The 20,100-nt window shown below is 47.1% G+C and overlaps 1 protein-coding gene across 3 annotated transcripts in view; it reads right to left on the bottom strand.

The window, feature by feature from the left end:
* Positions 1-20,100, bottom strand: part of npas1 (neuronal PAS domain protein 1) — a 39,455-nt gene that overhangs the window by 6,485 nt on the left and 12,870 nt on the right. For 2 of the 3 annotated variants that reach the window (XM_029714553.1, XM_029714552.1), the window contains exons 3-10: positions 19,730-19,968; positions 6,611-6,678; positions 5,083-5,172; positions 1,776-1,950; positions 1,565-1,683; positions 830-1,026; positions 530-636; positions 218-365 (exon numbers count right to left, since the gene is read on the bottom strand). In XM_029714553.1, the coding sequence (XP_029570413.1) occupies positions 218-365; positions 530-636; positions 830-1,026; positions 1,565-1,683; positions 1,776-1,950; positions 5,083-5,172; positions 6,611-6,678; positions 19,730-19,968 (1,143 nt within the window). The remainder of the gene's footprint in view (positions 1-217; positions 366-529; positions 637-829; positions 1,027-1,564; positions 1,684-1,775; positions 1,951-5,082; positions 5,173-6,610; positions 6,679-19,729; positions 19,969-20,100) is intronic. The other variant, XM_029714554.1, reaches the window with a different exon arrangement.

Here is a 20,100-nt window from a genome sequence, read left to right as displayed (position 1 = left end):
GAAGGGGCTGACTGGAGACGGGGCTGACTTGAGACGGGGCTGACTGGAGACGGGGCTGACTGGAGACGGGGCTGACTGGCGACGGGCTGACTGGCGACGGGGCTGACTAGTGACGGGCTGACTGGCGACGGGGCTGACTAGTGACAGGCTGACTGGCGACGGGGCTGACTAGTGACACGGCTGACTGGCGACGGGGCTGACTAGTGACGGGGCTGACCTGATGACGTAGTTGACCCAGATGACGTTGCGTTCGTGGGGGGCTTTGTGGTTGATGGAGACGGTGGCACAGGACTGGACCCACAGATAACCCCCTCTCCTCTGGAGCCAACGGTAGTACCCGGTCACCACCTGACCCTTCCTCAACACTGGGGGCGGAAGAGAAAGAGAAAGAAGAGAGAGTAGAGTGAGTTGGCATAGCACTACAGGACTTTAGCAGCAGAGGGCGCTGATTGCAAAATATGAAATTAGTCAAAAATGTTAGCAGTTCAAAAGGCACACACATGCACACACAGGGTGGGCAGTGACTCACAGTCCTCATGGCTCTGTCTGATGTTATCCAGGTCTTCTACGTGGATGAAGTGGTAGCAGGTGTTTCCCACCACCTCTGCCGGACTCAGGTCCATGTACTCTGAGATCCTACAGGGAACAACGATGGTATTATCCACATGATGTAAACACATAGACACAGGCAAACAAACGCATACCATCTTAACTGAATCAAATACACCCACATACATCTTCACAGTACCACCATATATGCACCCCGTGCAGACATCTGTCCCTGTGTGTTGTCGTGTTGCTGTGTCGTTGTGTGTCGCTGTAGCTGTACCTGTTCTCGCAGTAGGTGACCTGCAGGTCCATGTTGACCCTGAAGACAAACATTTGGCTTTCCATGCGCACCTCGTTCAGCGTGGAGGGAGGGAGCGTGTGCGCAAGGGCCACCAAGCCCATTGGCCGACGCACTGAGCGGGCGGAGCCTGGCACCATGGCAGGGCGACAGCGGATTCGCCCGGTCACATGGATCACCTGACAGGAAGAGAATAGAGTTTACAACAACCTGTATGGTTGGATATGTACAGTGTCTCTACTAAATGAATGGTGAGGTGTACATTACTAGAGTTGCAACATTCTTGTAACTTTTAAAAAATTCTCTGATTATCCAGAAATTCTGGTTGGAAGATTCCTGGGTTTACGAGGGAATAAACAGGAAATCTGGGAATCCTCCAACCAGCATTTCTGGAAAACCAGGGAATTTTGGGAAAGTTGCTGGAATTTTGCTACCCTATACATTACACACAGTCTTCATGATTTCTAGGAATGGAGAGTTTGATATCTCTATACATTACACACAGTCTTCATGATTTCTAGGAATGGAGAGTTTGATATCTCTATACATTACACACAGTCTTCATGATTTCTAGGAATGGAGAGTTTGATATCTCTATACATTACACACAGTCTTCATGATTTCTAGGAATGGAGAGTTTGATATCTCTATACATTACACACAGTCTTCATGATTTTTAGGAATGGAGAGTTTGATATCTCTATATATGTCTCTTACTCTGACCTTGTAGCCCGAGGACTTGACGTGGAGGCCTCTCTTGGTGAGGGTGGACTTCATACGGATGAAGAAGCCTCGGTCAGGTGGTTCGTTCCCTGGAGAGAGAGGGCTTGAGGGGGCTATGGAGAGAGACGGGGTGGGGGGACAGAGTTAACTTAGGAACAATCACATTTGGAGCACATTCGTCCAGGCCTACGGACGTGAGACATACCAGGCTCAGGGGTCCCTGCCAGGGAGGATGTGGAGGCAGAGCTGGAGGCGCTCTCGGGGGCCACGTGGCAGCCAGCCTCGGCCCTCAGGTGGGGCCTGATGCCCAGACGCTCTGCCATCTCCACATGGTCCGCTGGGTGGATGTAGTCAAACACACTGCTGCCCATCAACTCCACCTAAACACAATCAAATGTAGAGATGAGACAGGTTGTAGCGCAGACACAAACACACGTGCATGACCACCACGCACGCATGTCGCACACACACCCCTGAGTTGGGGGCCAGACACAGATTACAGTAATACACATATGAAATCGGAAGGATAAAAATCTATTTGGTGATTAAAGTAAGCGAAGAGACACCAGGCATGCAGCATCTTTGAAGGTCAGATTTGACTATTTTAATCTGTTCATTCATTCCCTATTAATTCATAGGCATGAGCGTATCCAGCCCACTCTCAGAGAGGGATAAAGACCACTAACACCTCCCAGCTATCATCCTCCTGCATCATAGTATCCTACTCTAAACATTGAAGGTAATAATAACAGCATTTAAGGCTCTGGCATGGCATCCATAAAAACACAATGAGAGTGGGTTAGATTCTATTCCATTTGATAAAGCGCCTGCCTTGCTCCCGGCCTGCCTGCCTTGCTCCCGGCCTGCCTGCCTTGCTCCCGGCCTGCCTGCCTTGCTCCCGGCCTGCCTGCCTTGCTCCCGGCCTGCCTGCCTTGCTCCCGGCCTGCCAGCCTTGCTCCCGGCCTGCCTGCCTTGCTCCCGGCCTGCCAGCCTTGCTCCCGGCCTGCCAGCCTTGCTCCCGGCCTGCCTGCCTTGCTCCCGGCCTGCCAGCCTTGCTCCCGGCCTGCCTGCCTTGCTCCCGGCCTGCCTGCCTTGCTCCCGGCCTGCCAGCCTTGATCCCGACCTGCCTGCCTTGATCCCGGCCTGCCTGCCTGGCTGCCTGCTCCCTGCTTGGCTGCCTGCTCCCTGCTTGACTGCCTGCCTGCAGACTCACACCCTTGTCTGTAGGACAAACCCATTTATTAAGGATTAGATCCATTTAGTGTGGGCTTTATGGGATTTCCAGCAGGCCTTCAAGGACATCACAGCCAGAGAGCTGAGCGAGGGAGCACAGATTAAGTGTGAACAAAGAGAAAAAAAGGAAGGCTAGCTCCTCTAAAGTGTAAAAAAACAGAGGGGAAGAGGAGGGGAGTAAGTAAGAGGGATCAGCGGAGAGATAAAAGTTTTAAAACAGCCCGATGTTAATGAGTTGCTAGAGCTAAACGAGACGTAAACGGACCCAAATCCCCTGGCAGAGACAGGAAGTCAGCCATGGAGTACCCCAGGCTTCCCACAGTCATTTTGTCCTCCTTCAGTAAAGAGCAATACAGACGTCTATGGTACTTTACCTGTCAGTCTACAGTCACAAGGAGGAGAGAGAGAAAACTATTGGGAAAAGAGACAGCTGAAAAATAGAGGAAGAGAGAGAGGAGAGTGAAAGGAGAGAGAGGGAGACAGAGAAAGACACAGGTATAGTGTGGGGGGTGGGTGGGTGGGGGCTGGGGGGGTTGAGCGAGGGGGGGGGAGACCTGATATAAAGAATAGCAGGGTGCTTTAATATGTATGAGGCATCCGGGCAGTCGTCCACAACACACTCTCAGCCCGCTGCTGACGGATGGAAGAGGAGAGAGGGAGGGGGAGTGATAGGGGCTGCATACTAACCAGTCCAGGATCAATTCCCCCATCCTCCATCCTCCCTCCTGCCATGTAGGAGGTAAGGGGGGTTGAGTAGTAGGACCTGGGGTCCCGGGTTCAGAGCTGGCCTCTCCGGCCAGGAGAACCGGGGTGAGGGACATGATCACCTCCAGGTAGCAGGGGAGCGGAAGGTGGGCTGTGCCCTTGGTCAAGGTGCCTGACCTGGGATAAGCCTGTCTAAGAAACCCCACTGTCTGGAGAGGGGCCCCGTGGGTAAGCCGGGGCAGAGGGGTTAGGCTGGGGGACAGGACAGGGCGGTCCACAGGGAGATCCATGTCCTCCAACAACAACCACCAGTTACATTTCCCTTCTCACTTGTTTTTCTTCTCTCTCTCTCCGTCTCTCCTCCCTGAGAGACAGGGATTTGTTCTATTAAAGTGTGCATGCCCTTTCTCCCACCTACATCCCTCTTTCAGTCTCTCTCTCTCTCTTTTTGTCTTTCAGTCCTCTCTCTGTCAGTTTCTAAATGTGGTAGTGTGTGTTTTGGAGTTAAGGTAAATCTCGATTGTAATTTCGTTTTAAGGCCGGTGGGTTTAGTTCTGTTTGAGAAGATTTGACTAGTGAGGCCATCTGTTTAATGAATAAGAATGGCCTTTGTTGTTTACCTATTCAGTCCCATGATGCATTTCACTTCAACTGCACATTTAAGCTCTATTTGCATACCAAAATCCCCAGTGCGCTATTTCTTTCTCTCTATCCATTGCCATTTGGCTGTGTAGTCTTTTCACATCTGTTCAGATATATTTCATAATTAGATTTTAAGTTTGTGTTTACCAACAGTTAACAGGAGAAATACCGAACTGTGACGCAAGCGAACCGGCACGAACACACGCACACGCAAACACCGCTATCTCCAGGACAGTCCAACTGGGGCGGACTCCCAATCACACCCAAATTACCCCTTTTAAAATCCACTCAAATACCACCGCTATTGTAATATCCTCCCTCTTTTCTCGCTCTCATTCTGTATCCTCCATGTTTTTTCTTCCAAACATGTCTTATCACTCCTCTCCTCCTTCTTTCTCTCTATCCCTATCTGTCTCCCCATCCCCCTTGGTGTTTTTTTCTCCTCCCCACAATCAATGGGGCTTTTAAGATGCCTATCGATTTGCTCCCCTAGACAGGCCCTGCGCGCAGGGGCGACACTTTGATTGCTGGGCCAGTAATTACTGTTATTATTTATGCATCTGGTCGAAATGGCAGGTCTTAACATTCACAGTGCAAGAGGCCACAGGCAATCAACAGAGGTGAGCACCTGGAGGTGGGGGGGAGAGAGAGAGAGAGCGGGGGAACTAGAGAGACACGCACAAGAGAACAGTCAAAGACATTCAGACACACACAAAGGTGGGAACACCTCCAAACACATTACAACATCTGATATGAAAAGAGAGATGATGGGAGTAGCCTGTATGAGTGACAATGTGAGTGACTGAGTGTGTGTGTGTGTGTGTGTGTGTGTGTGTGTGTGTGTGTGTGTGTGTGTGTGTGTGTGTGTGTGTGTGTGTGTGTGTGTGTGTGTGTGTGTGTGCGTGTGCGTGCGCGTGTACAGAAGGCCTTACCTGTGAGAGGCCCAGGTAGATGGAAACAGTCTCTGATATGTAGAGGAATCGTCCCTCCGAGCTTACCACAAACACAAAGCCGTCCAGAGACTGTGGAAGCAACACAGACACACACACACACACGCACAGCCAGACAGACAAATTAGAGCAATTAGTGTGTATTGAGCAAATTACAATGAGCTGCTGCCTGCCGCTGGAGAACCACCAACAACCAGCCCTTCACCGCTCAGTCTTCCCAGTCTCCCCCCCCCCCCCCATCAACAGTCCTGTCTGGCTGGCCCCTCAGGTACACACGACACACTACTGGTAAACACCACCAGCCTTTTCAGAGAGTCAACAAGGCACATTAAACACAGAGCAGGCAGACACCAACGGAGCTCTTTAAATCAGTGTTAATAACAGTAGGACGCCATGGTGTTTCCTGTTGTGTTGTGTCTGTCTGCTGACCAGAGACACCGGTAGGTAGGTAGGTAGGTAGAGACAGAGGTAGAGCCAGGGAGGGGTGATTATGATGAGAAGTGATAAGATATACAGCCACCCTATTAGGAAGGACTCCTTCACAGAATAATATTTGTTGTAATAACAAGCTTCCACACAACTGAGTAGTGGTGTCCTGGGAAGCTAGGGCCACTTTGCCCCAAAGAAAGATTGCTATTTTGGCGGCGGTGCTAAAGTGGCGGTAATTTATGCAACTGACACATTCAGTATGCAAATGCAGTGGCCGGGGGGTGGGGCGCGGCGAGCCCGGCTGAATGGCGGAGAAATAAAGTGCAATTATCAAGCTATTACTGACAGAGGACGGCAAGAGGAAAGAATCCTAGCGTGTTCTGAAGCGCTAATTTGATTTCCATCAGTGCCGTTCCCCCTCAGAACGTTCGGCGCAGACGGCAGCCTTTTGTCTTGGCATACCTCTCTCATTCAGGACATTCTATACACCCCGCCTCTTTCACTTCTATCTTCTTTCCCCTCCCTCGCTTTATCGCCCTCTTTCTCTTTTCTGTACTCCACAGTCATTTATTGGTGTTTGGCGGTCATTGACAGTACTACGGCGGGGCGGCGCCGGCTGTTTTGTTTCTTTTTACGAGTGTTGACTCGCTGGAGTGCAGACGGTTAGCGAGCACTGATCACAATGAGACATCAGAGGGGGCTCACGCACGCCTGTAAACGCAGGAGGAGACGCAACACAGAGAAGCAGCATCACACTGTCAGACTGTCACGGGAATAAATATGGCTACCTTATCCCATGAACAATTACAGCATGTTATAACAATAATCATATTTACATGGTTGAATATTTGAATATTGTTGGAAAAACATTTAAATAGATTAAATGTGGCAACGAACAAAAGTTCAGAGAATGTACCTCTTGAATAACCTGGCTTAATGTGTACTATTCTAAAATACTGTTTGTTCTCAATGACACGTGAATAAAGGTTAATATAATAAATCCATTTGAGATGAAACAGGCCGATTTTAGAGGAGCCTGTGTGTGTGTCCGCGTCCGTGTGTGTGTGTGTGTGATGTTTACCTGTAGCAGGTGTGCTCCCAGGTGCTGTTCGAACATGTCAGTGGCCAGAGAGTGGGAGGAGCGTCGCACTGCAGGGACACAGATCAACACACACTGATCAACACACACTGATCAACACAGATCAGAGACACGAGGCAGCTAATCACTTTTAACAGATGCTTCATTGTTAGCCTGCAACTTAAAGTTATACTTTCAATCTTTTTTTGGAATAGTAGTGTAGTTGATTTAGCTGGTCCTTGGGAAATGGCTGTTTTTAACACACACACACACACACACACACACACACACGCACGCTCCACACAGCCTCACCAAACACAAGCTATCACAGAAGCATTGCCATCAAAGTAGACCTGTTTACAGAGGTAATTACAACTGACAGGAAGAGAGAAATAGAACAAAAAGAGACGGAGAGAGAAACCGAGAAAGACAGCGACAGAGAAGGAGAAAGATGGATAGAGAGTATGTGTGTGTGTGTGTGTGTGACTGTGTAAGAGAGGGAGAGCGAGAGAGAGAAAGAGAGGAGAGAGACGGGGGATGAATCCACAAATCACGTTTTTACCGTTTTATTTCATAAAGAGTGCGTGTGTGTGCGTGCGTACGTGTGCATGTGACTCTACCAGATTTGTTTTTGAACACTGTGCTCTGAGCAGGCAGCGGCAGTGTGTGTGTTAATGTGTGTGTGCATGCGTGCGAGTGCGTGAGTGTGTGTAGGGATCGCCAGACGTCCATGTGTCGTTGCAAGGCTTTGGGAAATCAATACACGTTATGACAGCAAAATTAAAGTGCTGTTCTGGGTTACAACTGAACACGGAGGTGGGGGTGGGGGGGCACACATCCATCCCCCATCCGTCTCTTTGTCGTGTCCCTGCCATCGGTCAGCCAACAGAACAGAAGGCATTCCAGTAGACTTGTACACACATACAAATCCCCCCCCCCCACACACACACACATAAATACACAGTTGCCGGACAAAGCCACAGTGCCATTGTGAGATTGGGCTCCCCTTGTGTGAAAGCGTAGGAATATCAATGAGGCTGGTCCATTCAGGCTGAAAGGGGGTCTGAGGCTGGGGACCTTACAGCCACAACTCAGAAGCTAACCCAGAGGGGGAGGGGACCCTGTCGCTCTGCCTGCCTGCCTGGACCCAAGTGGGGCTACGGGAGAGGGCTGGCCCACTGGGGATATGGTACCAACCCCCATCATCATAACACACAGCATCACACCCCCCCGTGTGTCCCTGGAGATGCTGCTGGGGATCAGTGGCGATGAATACTGTCAGGGGGCCTGAGGAAATGGTGGGTGTGACATGAGGCCAGTGGGGCTGACGGATGAGTCTACACACAGATCCATTTACTAGTCACTCCACCCGCCTGCCTGCCATGCCTGGGGTCACACAATTGGGTGGCCATGAAACCAAAACAGCCTCAACAGGTTGTGTGTGTGTGTGTGTGTGTGTGTGTGTGTGTGTGTGTGTGTGTGTGTGTGTGTGTGTGTGTGTGTGTGTGTGTGTGTGTGTGTGTGTGTGTGTGTGTGTGTGTGTGTGTGTGTGTGTGTGTGTGTGTGTGTGTGTGTGTGTGTGTGTGTCATAGGAGAGCTCTTGGGGTACTTTCTATCACATTGACTTTTCATTAGCTTGGCTAGATTTGCTCTCCATGGTTTAATTTCATTTGAGGAATGGGATGAAGCGTCCACGTTAATTACAGTGTGACTCGCAGGTCAATGTTGGGGTCTTCCTGACATTCTGCACTGATAGAAGAGAGAAATTTGATTGCTTGATTTTTATGCTTCTGTTCTATACATAATTTAGTCCAAGTTCACTCATCCTCCCCACCTCTCTTTCTTTTACTTTCCACCCCCCTAGCTGTCGACCTTTTAAACAAGTTATGAAGTTGCCACGGGAACCAAATAGTCAGGTCCAAAATTATTGGCTCCCTTGAAAAAGATGAGCAAAAAACTAGTAAACAAATAATACAAATACTGAGCTATATTGTATGTACGCAAAACATTTGTTGACTATTATAGTATTTTATACCATTACAATTGCTCAGATAAATAGTTTAGTTTAACAAGTCATATAGGGGTCTACCTTATAGGGGTCTACCTTATAGGGGTCTACATTATTGGCAGCCTGTTTTTTAATACCTCATCATGCGAGGATAACGGCACTGAGCCTTTTTCTAAAAACAAAATATGAGATTGGATAGTAACCAGTAGCCGAAAAGTCGTTCTGCCCCTGAATAAGGCACTGTTCACTGGTAGGCCGTCATTGTAAATAAGAATTTGTTCTTAACTGACTTGCCTAGTTAAATAAAATAAAATAGTGCCTTCAGAAAGTATTCACACCCCTTGAATTTTTCCACAATTTGTTGTGTTTCAGCCTGAATTGAAAATGGATTCAAATGAGATTTTGTGTCACACACAACAACCCATTATGTCAAAGTGGAATTACGTTTTTAGACATTTAAAAAATGTATAAAAAATGAAAAGCTGAAATGTCCTGAGTCATTAAGTTTTCAACCCCTTTGTTATGGCAAGCCTAAATAAGTTCAGTTGTAAAAATGTGCTTAACAAGTCACATAATAAGTTGCATACAAAAGATATAGGCATCCTTCCTAACTTGCGGGAGAGGAAGGAAACCGCTCAGGGATTTCATCATGAGGCCAACGGTGACTTTAAAACAGTTACAGAGTTTAATGGCTGTGATAGGAGAACACAGAGGATGGATCAACAACATTGCATTTACTCCATAATACTAACCTAAATGACAGAGTGAGAAGAAGGAAGCCTGTACAGAATAGAAATATTCCTAAACATGCATCTTGTTTGCAATAAGTCACAAAAGTAAAACTGCCAAAATTGTAGCAGAGAAATTAACTTTATCTCTTGAATACAAAGCATTATGTTTGGGGCAAATCCAACACAACACATTACTGAGTACCACTCTTCATATTTTCAAGCATGGTGGTGGCTGCATCATGTTATGGGTATGCTTGTCATCGGCAAGGACTAGGGAGTTTGTTAGGATAAAAATGAACAGAATAGAGTTAAGCACAGGCAAAATCCTAGAGGAAAACCTGGTTGTCTGCTTTACAACAGACAATGGGAGACATATTCACCTTTCAGCAGGACAATAACCTACAACACAAGGTCAAATATACACTGGAGTTACTTACCAAGATGACATGAAATATTCCTGAGTGGCCTAGTTACAGCTTTGACTTAAATCGGCTTGAAGGTCTATGGCAAGACTTGAAAATGGCTGTCTAGCAATGATCAACAACCAACTTGAAGAAATTTGAAAAGATTGATGTGCAAATATTGTACAATCCAGGTGTGCAAAGCTCTTAAAGACGTAACCAGAAAGAGTCACAGCTGTAATCACTGACAAAGGTGATTCTAACATGTTTTGACTCAGGGGTGTGAATGCTTACAGTAAATTCGGAAAGTATTAAGACCCCTTGAATTTTTGTTACGTTACAGCCTTATTCTAAAATGGATTACATTTTCTTTATCAATCTAGAAATGTTTGCAAATGTATATAAAAAAACTGAAATACCTTATTTACATAAGTATTCAGACCCTTTGCTATGAAAATCGAAATTGAGGTCAGATGCATCCTGTTTCCATTGATCATCCTTGAGATGTTTCTACAACTTGATTGGAGTCCACCTGCGGTAAATTCAATTGATTGGACATGATTTTGAAAGGTACACACCTGTCTATATAAGGTCCCACAGTTGACAGTGTATGTCAGAGCAAAAACCAAGCCATGAGGTCGAAGGAATTGTCCGTAGAGCTCCGAGACAGGATTGTGTCGAAGCACAGATCTGGAGAAGAGTACCAAAACATTTCTGCAGCATTGCAGATCCCCAAGAACACAATGGCTTTCATCATTCTTAAATGGAAAAGTTTGGAACCACCAAGACTCTTCCTAGAGCTGGCCCCCCGGTCTGAGCAAACTGAGCAATCGGGGGAGAATGGTATTGGTCAGGGAGTGTCATGAACGTGATGAGAGACGGACCAAGGCGCAGCGTGATTAGAGTTCCACATCTTCTAATAAACAGTGAAACTTCTACAAAACAATAAACCAACAACGGAATGTGAAAGTAGTGGTGCTACATGCACATACACAAAACAATATCCTACAAAGCAGGTGGGAACAATGGAGAACTTAAGTATGATCCCCAATTAGAGACAACGAACATCAGCTGCCTCAAATTAGGAACCATACTAATATACCAACAGAAAATACAGACTAGAACACCCCCCTAGTCACGCCCTGACCTACAACACCATAGAGAACCAAGGGCTCTCTATGGTCATGGCGTGACAGTACCCCCCCCCCCCCCAAAGATGCGGACTCCGGCCGCAAAACCTGAAACCAAATGGGGAGGGTGGGGGGGTGACTAGTGTCGGTGGCGGCTCCGGTGTGGGTCACAGCCCTCGCCCAGACCCCGGATCCGGCCATGGCGCTGGGCTGAACGCCGTGCCTGGACTGGGCATCGGCGCAGAGGAAGGCTCCGGCCTTGGAGCGGTACTGGTTGCCGTGCCTGGACTGGGCACCGGTGCAGAGGAGGGCTCCGGCCATGGAGCTGGGTTGGACACAGCCTGGACTGGGCACCGGCGCAGAGGAAGGCTCCGGCCATGGAGCTGGGTTGGCCGCCGTGCCTGGACTGGGCACCGGAGCAGAGGAAGGCTCCTGCCAGGGAGCGGGACTGGACGCCGTGCCTGGACTGGGCATCGACGCAGGTTGCACCGGACTGATGACACGCTCCTCAGGTTGAGTGTGTGGAGCCGGCACAGGACGCTCCGGGCTGGAGAGGCGCACTGGAGGCCTAGTGCGTGGAGCCGGTACAGGTGGCACCGGACTGTTGACACGCACTTCAGGGCGAGTGCGGGGAGCTGACACAGACTGGGGAGGCGCACTGGAGGCCTGATGCGTGGAGTCGGCACAGGTGGCACCGGACTGGTGACACGCACTTCAGGGCGAGTGCGGGGAGCTGGCACAGGACGTACCGGACTGGGGAGGCGCACTGGAGGCTTGGTGCGTGGAGCCGGCACAGGTGGCACCGGACTGGTGACAAGCATTTCAGGGCGAGTGTGGGGAGCTGGCACAGGACGTACCGGACTGGGGAGGCACACCGGAGGCCTGATGCGTGGAGCCGGCACAGGTGGCACCGGACTGGTGACACGCACTTCAGGGCGAGTGCGGGGAGCTGGCACAGGACGTACCGGACTGGGGAGGTGCACTGAAGGCCAGATGCGTGAAACCGGCACAGACTTCACCAGACTGCTGACAGGCTCTTCAGGTCGAATGTTGAGCAGAACACACTTGACCAACATCTCTCTCTCCCCCAACTTCTCCATCGCCTTCCTGACGGTCTCTGGCTTTTCAGGGTGAGTGTGGGGAGCTGGCACAGATGGCACCGGACTGGTGTCACGCTCTTCAGCACGCCTGCGCTGTAGCATACTCCTCGCCAAAGTCATTCTCCGATATCTCTCATCACACTGCTCCATTGACTCCCAGGCGGGCTCTGGCTCTCTCCTTGGCTCGTCCGACCACCCCTCGTGCCCCCCCCAAGAAAATCTTGTGGTTTCTGTGGCCGCGCCCCCCGGCGTCGTCGCTGTCCTTCCTGATTTCCTGGCGACTCCCGCCAAGGAAGGGTCTCGCATCCTCCCATGATCTCTTCCCAGGTCCAACTCACTTTTCCCTCCGTTGCACGCTGCTTGGTCCTTGTTTGGTGGGATATTCTGGCACGATCGTGAGGAGAGACGGACCAAGGCGCAGCGTGATTAGAGTTCCACATCTTTTAATAAACAGTGAAACTTCTACAAAACAATAAACCAACAACGAAACGTGAAAGTAGTGGTGCTACATGCACATACACAAAACAATATCCCACAAAGCAGGTGGGAACAATGAACAACTTAAGTATGATCCCCAATTAGAGACAACAATAAACAGCTGCCTCTAATTGGGAACCATACTAATACACCAACATAGAAAATACAGACTAGAACACCACCCAAGTCCTGACCTACAACACCATTGAGAACCAAGGACTCTCTATGGACAGGGCGTGACAGGGAGGTGACCAATAACTCGATGGTCACTCTGACAGAGCTCCAGAGTTCCTCTGCAGGGATGGGAGGACCTTCCAGAAGGACAACAATTTCTGCAGCACTCCAGCAATCAGGCTTTTATGGTAGAGTGGCCAGACAGAAGCCACTCCTCAGTAAAAGGCACATGACAGCCCACTTGGAGTTTGCAAAAAGGCACCTAAAGGACAGACCATAAGAAACAAGATCCTCTGGTCTGATAAAACCAAGATTGAACTCTTTGGCCTGAATGCCAAGCATCACATCTGGGGGAAACCTGGCACCATCCCTACGGTGGAGCATGGTGGTGGCAGCATCATGCTGTGGGGATGTTTTTCAACATCAGGGACTGGGAGACTAGTCAGGATCAAGGGAAAGATGAACGGAGCAAATTACAAAGAGATCCTTGATGAAAACCTGCTCCAGAACACTCAGGACCTCAGGCTGGGGCGAAGGTTCACCTTCTAACAGGACAACAACTCTAAGCACACAGCCAAGACAACGCAGGAGTGGCTTTGGGACAAGTCTTTGAATGTCCTTGAGTGGCCCAGCCAGAGCCCGGACTTCAACCCGATCGAACATCTCTGGAGAGACCTGAAAATAGCTGTGCAGCGACGCTCCCCATTCAACCTGACAGAGCTTGAGAGGATCTGCAGAGAAGAATGGGAGAAACTCCCCAAATACAGGTGTGCCAAGCTTGTACAATCATACCCAAGAAGACTCGAGGCTGTAATCACTGCCAAAGGTGCTTCAACAAAGTACTGAGTAAAGAGTCTGAATACTTATGTAAATGTAATATTTCCATTTGTTATTTTTAATACATTTGCTAACATTTCTAAAAAACTGTTTTTGCTTTGTCATTATGGGGTATTGTGTGTAGATTGATGAGGGGAAAAAAACTATTTATCCATTTTAGAATAACACGGAACCCAAACCGGCCGTGCGCGTGCGATATCGTGCATAAATGTATTTTGTCCCCCTACACCAAACGCGATCACGACACGCAGGTTAAAATATCAAAACAAACTCTGAACCAATGACATTAATTTGGGGACAGGTCGAAAAGCATTAAACATGTATGGCAATTTAGCTAGTTAGCTTGCACTTGCTAGCTAATTTGCCCTATTTAGCTAGCTTGCTGTTGCTAGCTAATTTGTCCTGGGATATAAACATTGAGTTGTTATTTTACCTGAAATGCACAAGGTCCTCTACTCCGACAATTAATCCACACATAAAACGGCCAACCGAATCGTTTCTAGTCATCTCTCCTCCTTCCAGGCTTTTTCATCTTTGAACTTATATGGTGATCGGCATCTAAACTTTCATCGTATTACCACGATGACCGGCAAAACTGTTCATCTTTCAATCACCCACGTGGTTATAACCAATGAGGAGATGACACGTGGGTACCTGCTTCTATAAACCAATGAGGAGAAGGGAGAGGCAGGACTTTCAGCGCGATCTGTGTCAGAAATAGAAAGGTGTTCTATTTTAGCCCTTGGCATCGCAGACGCTCGTTGGCGCGTGCGAGCAGTGTGGGTGCAATTATTGAATAACATGGATTTCTAAATTTATTTTGTGACGCTTGCGCACGTGACGTGTCCGGTCTGGTCAGCATGTAAGGTTGTAACGTAACAAAATGTGGAAAAGTCAAGGGGTCTGAATATTTTCCAAATGCACTGTATATAAATGAGATATTTATGTATTTAATTTTCAATAATTTTGCTAAAGATTCCAATAACATGTTTCCACTTTGTAATCATGTGGTATTGTGTGTAGATGGGTGAGAAAAAAACATCTACTTAATCCATTTTGAATTCAGACAGTAACACAAAATTTGAAATAAGTCAAGGGGGTCTGAATACTTTCTGAAGGCACTGTATTATTAGAGATCTTAGACCCTTCCTCCATACAGAATCTTTCCAGTTGATATTCCTCACCTGCCCTCTTCAATTCAAACAACAGATTTTCAATGCGGTTCAAGGCCGGAGACTGAGATCGCCATTGCACATTGTTGATTTTGTAGCCAATTAACCATTTCTTTGCGGATTTTGATGTGTGCTTGGGGTTATTGTCTTTGCTGGAAGATCCACTAGTGGCCATGTTTCTAAAAGAAGCGACCAGGTTTTTGGCTAAAATGTCCCAGTTCTAGGTAAAGTTCATGATACCGTTATAACCTTAACATGGGTGCCAGGACCAGTGGAAGAAAAATAACCCCATAACATCAAAGATACACCACCATATTTTACAGTAGGTACGAGGTACACATTTGGGAGGGATCTTAGACAATTCCACTGCTGTGCGTTGCCAAAGGACTGTATTTTCATGTAATTTTACCATAGCATCGGTTCAAATCCAAGTGCCAATGCCGTTTAGCAAACTCAAGGCATTTACATTTGTTGGATGACATGAAAATAGAGCTCTTTGGCCACGCACACCAGTGGAATTGTCTAAGATCCCTCCCAAATGTGTCCTCCAATTTCGTAAAACATTTCAGAAAATGTCTCAGTGAAAGTTTTTAAAAACAGGGATGGCAATCATTTTTACCCCTATATTTTTGAGAATTGTTCTCTGAGAAATTGTTTAAAATAATATAGTTTTCCATTTTTTTAAGCATACATTATAGTTTATTGTATTATTTATTTGACACAGTCTTTTCTTCCTCATCTTTATCAAGGGTGCCAATAATTTTGGACCTGACTGTAGATAAAACACGTGGTGGGCTATCTCTTTCATTTTCTCTTTTTTACTCAAGTTTGCTTACGCTAGTTGTCTTTTCATATGTGAACCTCATCACATAGAAACTTGTTTACTGAGCTCCAATTTTGATGGTTATCCAAGAGTGTGTGTGTGTGCGTGTCTGTTACCCCTGTAGGAACAGACAGAGTTTGAGGCGACAGACGGGTGAGAAAGAGCGGCCATAATCGCAACGTTCTTCTCCACCGCAATTATCCTCTCACTCTGCAATCCCTCTCTCGCTCGCTCCCTCCCTCGCTCCCTGTGTCTCTTTCTCTGTCGCTCCCTCACTCCTGTGGGCGACCATAATTTGAGTGCAATTAACTTCCCTTAAAAGCCATCGCCACTTTAAACGCTGAGAATTAGGGGAGAGGCAGACATTGTGAAAGTGAAGGAGAGAGACAGAGGAGAGGTGATCAGGAGATGGTAAGACAGAGAGGGGGAGAGAGAGAGAGATGACAGAGATAGAAATGAGAGGCAGACTAAATGTCAAGAGACAGCTAGACAGAGAGAGAGAGAGAGAGAGAGAGAGAGAGAGAGAGAGAGAGAGAGAGAGAGAGACAAAAAGAGGTGAGTTTGACCTCACAACCAGCTGGTCCCTAATTGCTGGATGTAGTCCTTAGAGGATCTGAGAGGCTTGTGTTGTCTGTCAGTGTATTCTGTCATGAGAAAACATCTCTACAATATTGTAATACGGCTAAATACTGAGATGTTTCTGAAAATAGACAGGTTAATATTTGGCATTTCTACAAGGTGGAAGTCATATCTGAAAGAGAGATTCTCTCAAAAGCTCAAATCACCTGTGCATATACAGTAGTCTTGAATAATACATGAAATGAAAGGTTCAGGACTAACGCACTCTACTGTAGACCCAACCCCCACCACAGACAATTTGTGAAAAAAGCATTTTACTTCACTGGTCCTCTCCCTTTCTACCGGTACTTCTTTTCGTCTTCCACCACCTCTCTCTCTCTCCCCCCCCCCCCCCCCTCTCCCCCTCCCTCTCCAATTTAACGGCTTTATTGGCATGGGAAACATATGTTAACATTACCAAAGCAAGTGAACTAGATAATAAACAAAGGTGAAATTAACAATACAAATTAACAGTAAACATTACACTCACAAAAGTTCCAAAAGAATAAAGACATTACAGGGAAAATAAATTAACATAAATATGGGTTGTATTTACAATGGTGTTTGTTCTTCAATGGTTGCCTTTTTCTTGTGGCAACAGGTCACAAATATTGCTGCTGTGATGGCACACTGTGGTATTTCACCCAATAGATATGGGAGTTTATCAAAATTGGGTTTGTTTTTGATTTCTTTGTGGATCTGTGCAATCTGAGGGAAATATGTGTCTCTAATATGGTCATACATATGGTAGGAGGTTAGGAAGTGCAGCTCAGTTTCCACCTCGTTTTGTGGGCAGTGTGCACATAGCCTGTCTTCTCTTGAGAGCCAGGTCTACCTACGGCGGCCTTTCTCAATAGCAAGGCTATGCTCACTCAGTCTGTACATAGTCAAAGCTTTCCTTTAAGTTTGGGTCAGTCACCGTGGTCAGGTATTCTGCCACTGTGTACTCTCTGTTTAGGACCAAATAGCATTCTAGTTTGCTCAGTGTTTTTGTTAATTCTTTCCAATGTGTCAAGTAATTCTCTTTTTGTTTTCTCATGATTTGGTTGGGTCTAATTGTGTTGCTGTCCTGGGGCTCTGTGGGGTCTGTTTGTGAACAGAGCCCCAGGACCAGCTTGCTTAGGGGGCTCTTCTCCAGGTTCATCTCTCTGTAGGTGATGGCTTTGTTATGGAAGGTTTGGGAATCGCTTCCTTTTAGGTGGTTGTGGAATTTAACGGCTCTTTTCTGGATTTTGATAATTAGCGGGTATCAGCCTAATTCTGTTCCGCACGCATTATTTGGAGTTTTACGTTGTACGTATAGGATATTCTTGCAGAATTCTGCATGCAGAGTCTCAATTTGGTGTTCGTCCCATTTTGTGAATTCTTGGATGGTGAGCGGACTCCAGATTTCACAACCATAAAGGCCAATGGGTTCTATAACTGATTCAAATATTTTTAGCCAGATCCTAATTGGTAAGTTTAATTTTATGTTCCTTTTGATGGCATAGAAGGCCCTTCCTGCCTTGTCTCTCAGATCATTCACAGCTTTGTGGAAGTTACCTGTGGCGCTGATGTTTAGGCCGAGGTATGTATAGTTTTTTGTGTGCTCTAGGGTAATGGTGTCTAGTTGGAATTTGTATTCGTGGTCCTGGGAACTGGACCTTTTTTGGAACACCATTCATTTTGTCTCACTGAGATTTACTGTCAGGGTCCATGTCTGACAGAATCTGTGTAGATGTAGGTGCTGATGTATCTAGGTGCTGATGTAGGCCCTTCTTGATTGGGGACAAAAGCATCAGATCATCAGCAAACAGTTACACTGCAAAATTACTGCAGTAAAAAAAATGGTGTCACTTGGACGCAGTATTTGCAGCATACTGCGGTTGTACTGCACTCGACCTGCAGTTGTACTGCAGTGTAATGCAGTCATAGTGCACTCTGACTGAAATCTTTTTCCGAAAGGGCAGCAACAAAACAAGCCGCCTCGCGCTATAGTAGACCATTATTTATCCTCAAATATCATCACATAGTACTTATCTTGACTGCATCAAACCGGGACTAGCTAATTAAGCCCGCTAACGTTAGCTCGCTATGCTAATTGAGGCTGCAGCGCATGAGCTTTCTCATCCTACAGTTACAACTACCCGAGACAATCATATCAGATCCGACCCAGACCTGTGTCATTATTTAGAATTCTGGATCCGGAACCGCTCGGGTCTCGGGTACAGGTAGATGACATCCAGTCCAGCATCACGCTCAACATTAACCTATGTGCGTGCGTCATACTTTCCCGTTTGCTGAAGGCTGATGTATAGAGGAGAATTACTTCTTTTTTTCCCCCAGATGGAACTTCAGTATAGATTTCAGACATTAAAAATAGATCAATGGTTAGATGTACTGCGTACATACAGCAGTACGGCTCTAGACTGCCATAGATGCATTTGTAAGGCTTTGTTAGAACATCTGCTAGCGGATTGAACGCGTTTCCATGGTACATGAACGTCAATTGAAGATTGATCGAAGCATTGAATAGAGAGATGTGCTTTTCAATGAGATGTCCACGTCTTGCAAGGCCTCTTCCAAGGCCGGCTCCTCGAAAAACATATTCACCAAACAATGGTAATAAAATCGCATACAGTAAGTCTATGAGTCCTTCAAAGACTTTCTTGTAAAATAAGCGAACGTATGGGCATATGAGAACTGGACTGCCCTTGTTTGTTAGGTACATACTTATCCATATCTCCATATACGTTCATATCTCATACAGTATCAATGAGCTATCATGGGTTCGTCCCATTTCAGGAGGACTTGCTGAGAGTAACGGGGACACACACACTGGTGCAAAAAAATGATAACGCACCCACACAGACAAACACTTCTGCAACCATTGACACAGCCACGCACACACACACACTCCTCACAGGTGCTCTTATAAAACACACACACACGCACACACACACACTCCTCACAGGTGCTCTTATAAAACACACACACACGCACACACACACACTCCTCACAGGTGCTCTTATAAAACACACACACACGCACACACACACACTCCTCACAGGTGCTCTTATAAAACACACACGCACACTCCTCACAGGTGCTCTTATAAAACACACACACGCACACACCCACACGCACACACACACACCTAATTGTTGCTGAGTTGTTTCCCCTCAGTAACAGTAGCAATTAGACAACCTTTATAATCACACTCTCCTCATTATATAGCTAATTTCTGTAATTACCAATCGCACCAATAGGCTCCTCCTTCCTTTGTGTATCATCTCTCTATCTTTGTCTCTCTGCTTCTCGCTCTGTCTGTCTCTCTCACCCCCTCTCTCTGTCTCTTTGTCTGTCTGTCTCTCTACTTCTCTTTATTTCTCTCTCTGTCTCCCTCTCTCACCCTATCTTTCTGTCTCTGTCTCTTTCTCTGTCTCTCTCTCTCTCTCCTTTTCTGTGATGAGGGGAAGGTCAATCAGGTATAGGGAGATGTGTGTCTGTGCGGTGCGTTGGGTGAGGGACTACATAGAATATTATAGTGCTGTTACAATGCTGATACACCTACAGTAACATTTGCAAACTGCTTTTGTTTGCACCATCGGTCACTGAGTTTTCCAGTCATTCCAGGTTAAGGTCATGGGTAAGGTAAGGGTGAGAGCTCACCTTTGCTGCAGTGGTTCTCCCCCTCCAGCAGGGGGCACCAGGGCGGGTCTCCCTGGCTGGCGAAGGTGCACATGTGCAAGTAGCTGATGGTGAGGCGGATGACCGAGGCCTTGTCCAGCTGGCTGGTGATGGCCCCGGGGAGAGGGAGCATCTTGGCCAGCTCAAAGAACTCAAAGTTCTCCTTGCCGCGACGGGAACGAGCGGCATTACGAGACTTCTCCTTCCGCAGGTTCTGCAAACTGAAGGAGGAGAGGAATGATAGGAAACAGAAGGTAGAGGGGAACTGTAGGTGAAAAGGGTGTGTGGTTCATGCCAAAACTGCACTGATAAGGAATCCTAACTGACCGCAGAACGACCACCTGTGGGCTTGG

Source organism: Salmo trutta, chromosome 26 (genome assembly GCF_901001165.1).
Source record: "Salmo trutta chromosome 26, fSalTru1.1, whole genome shotgun sequence".
NCBI lineage: Eukaryota > Metazoa > Chordata > Actinopteri > Salmoniformes > Salmonidae > Salmo > Salmo trutta.
This window is presented reverse-complemented; position numbering and strand designations above follow the sequence as displayed.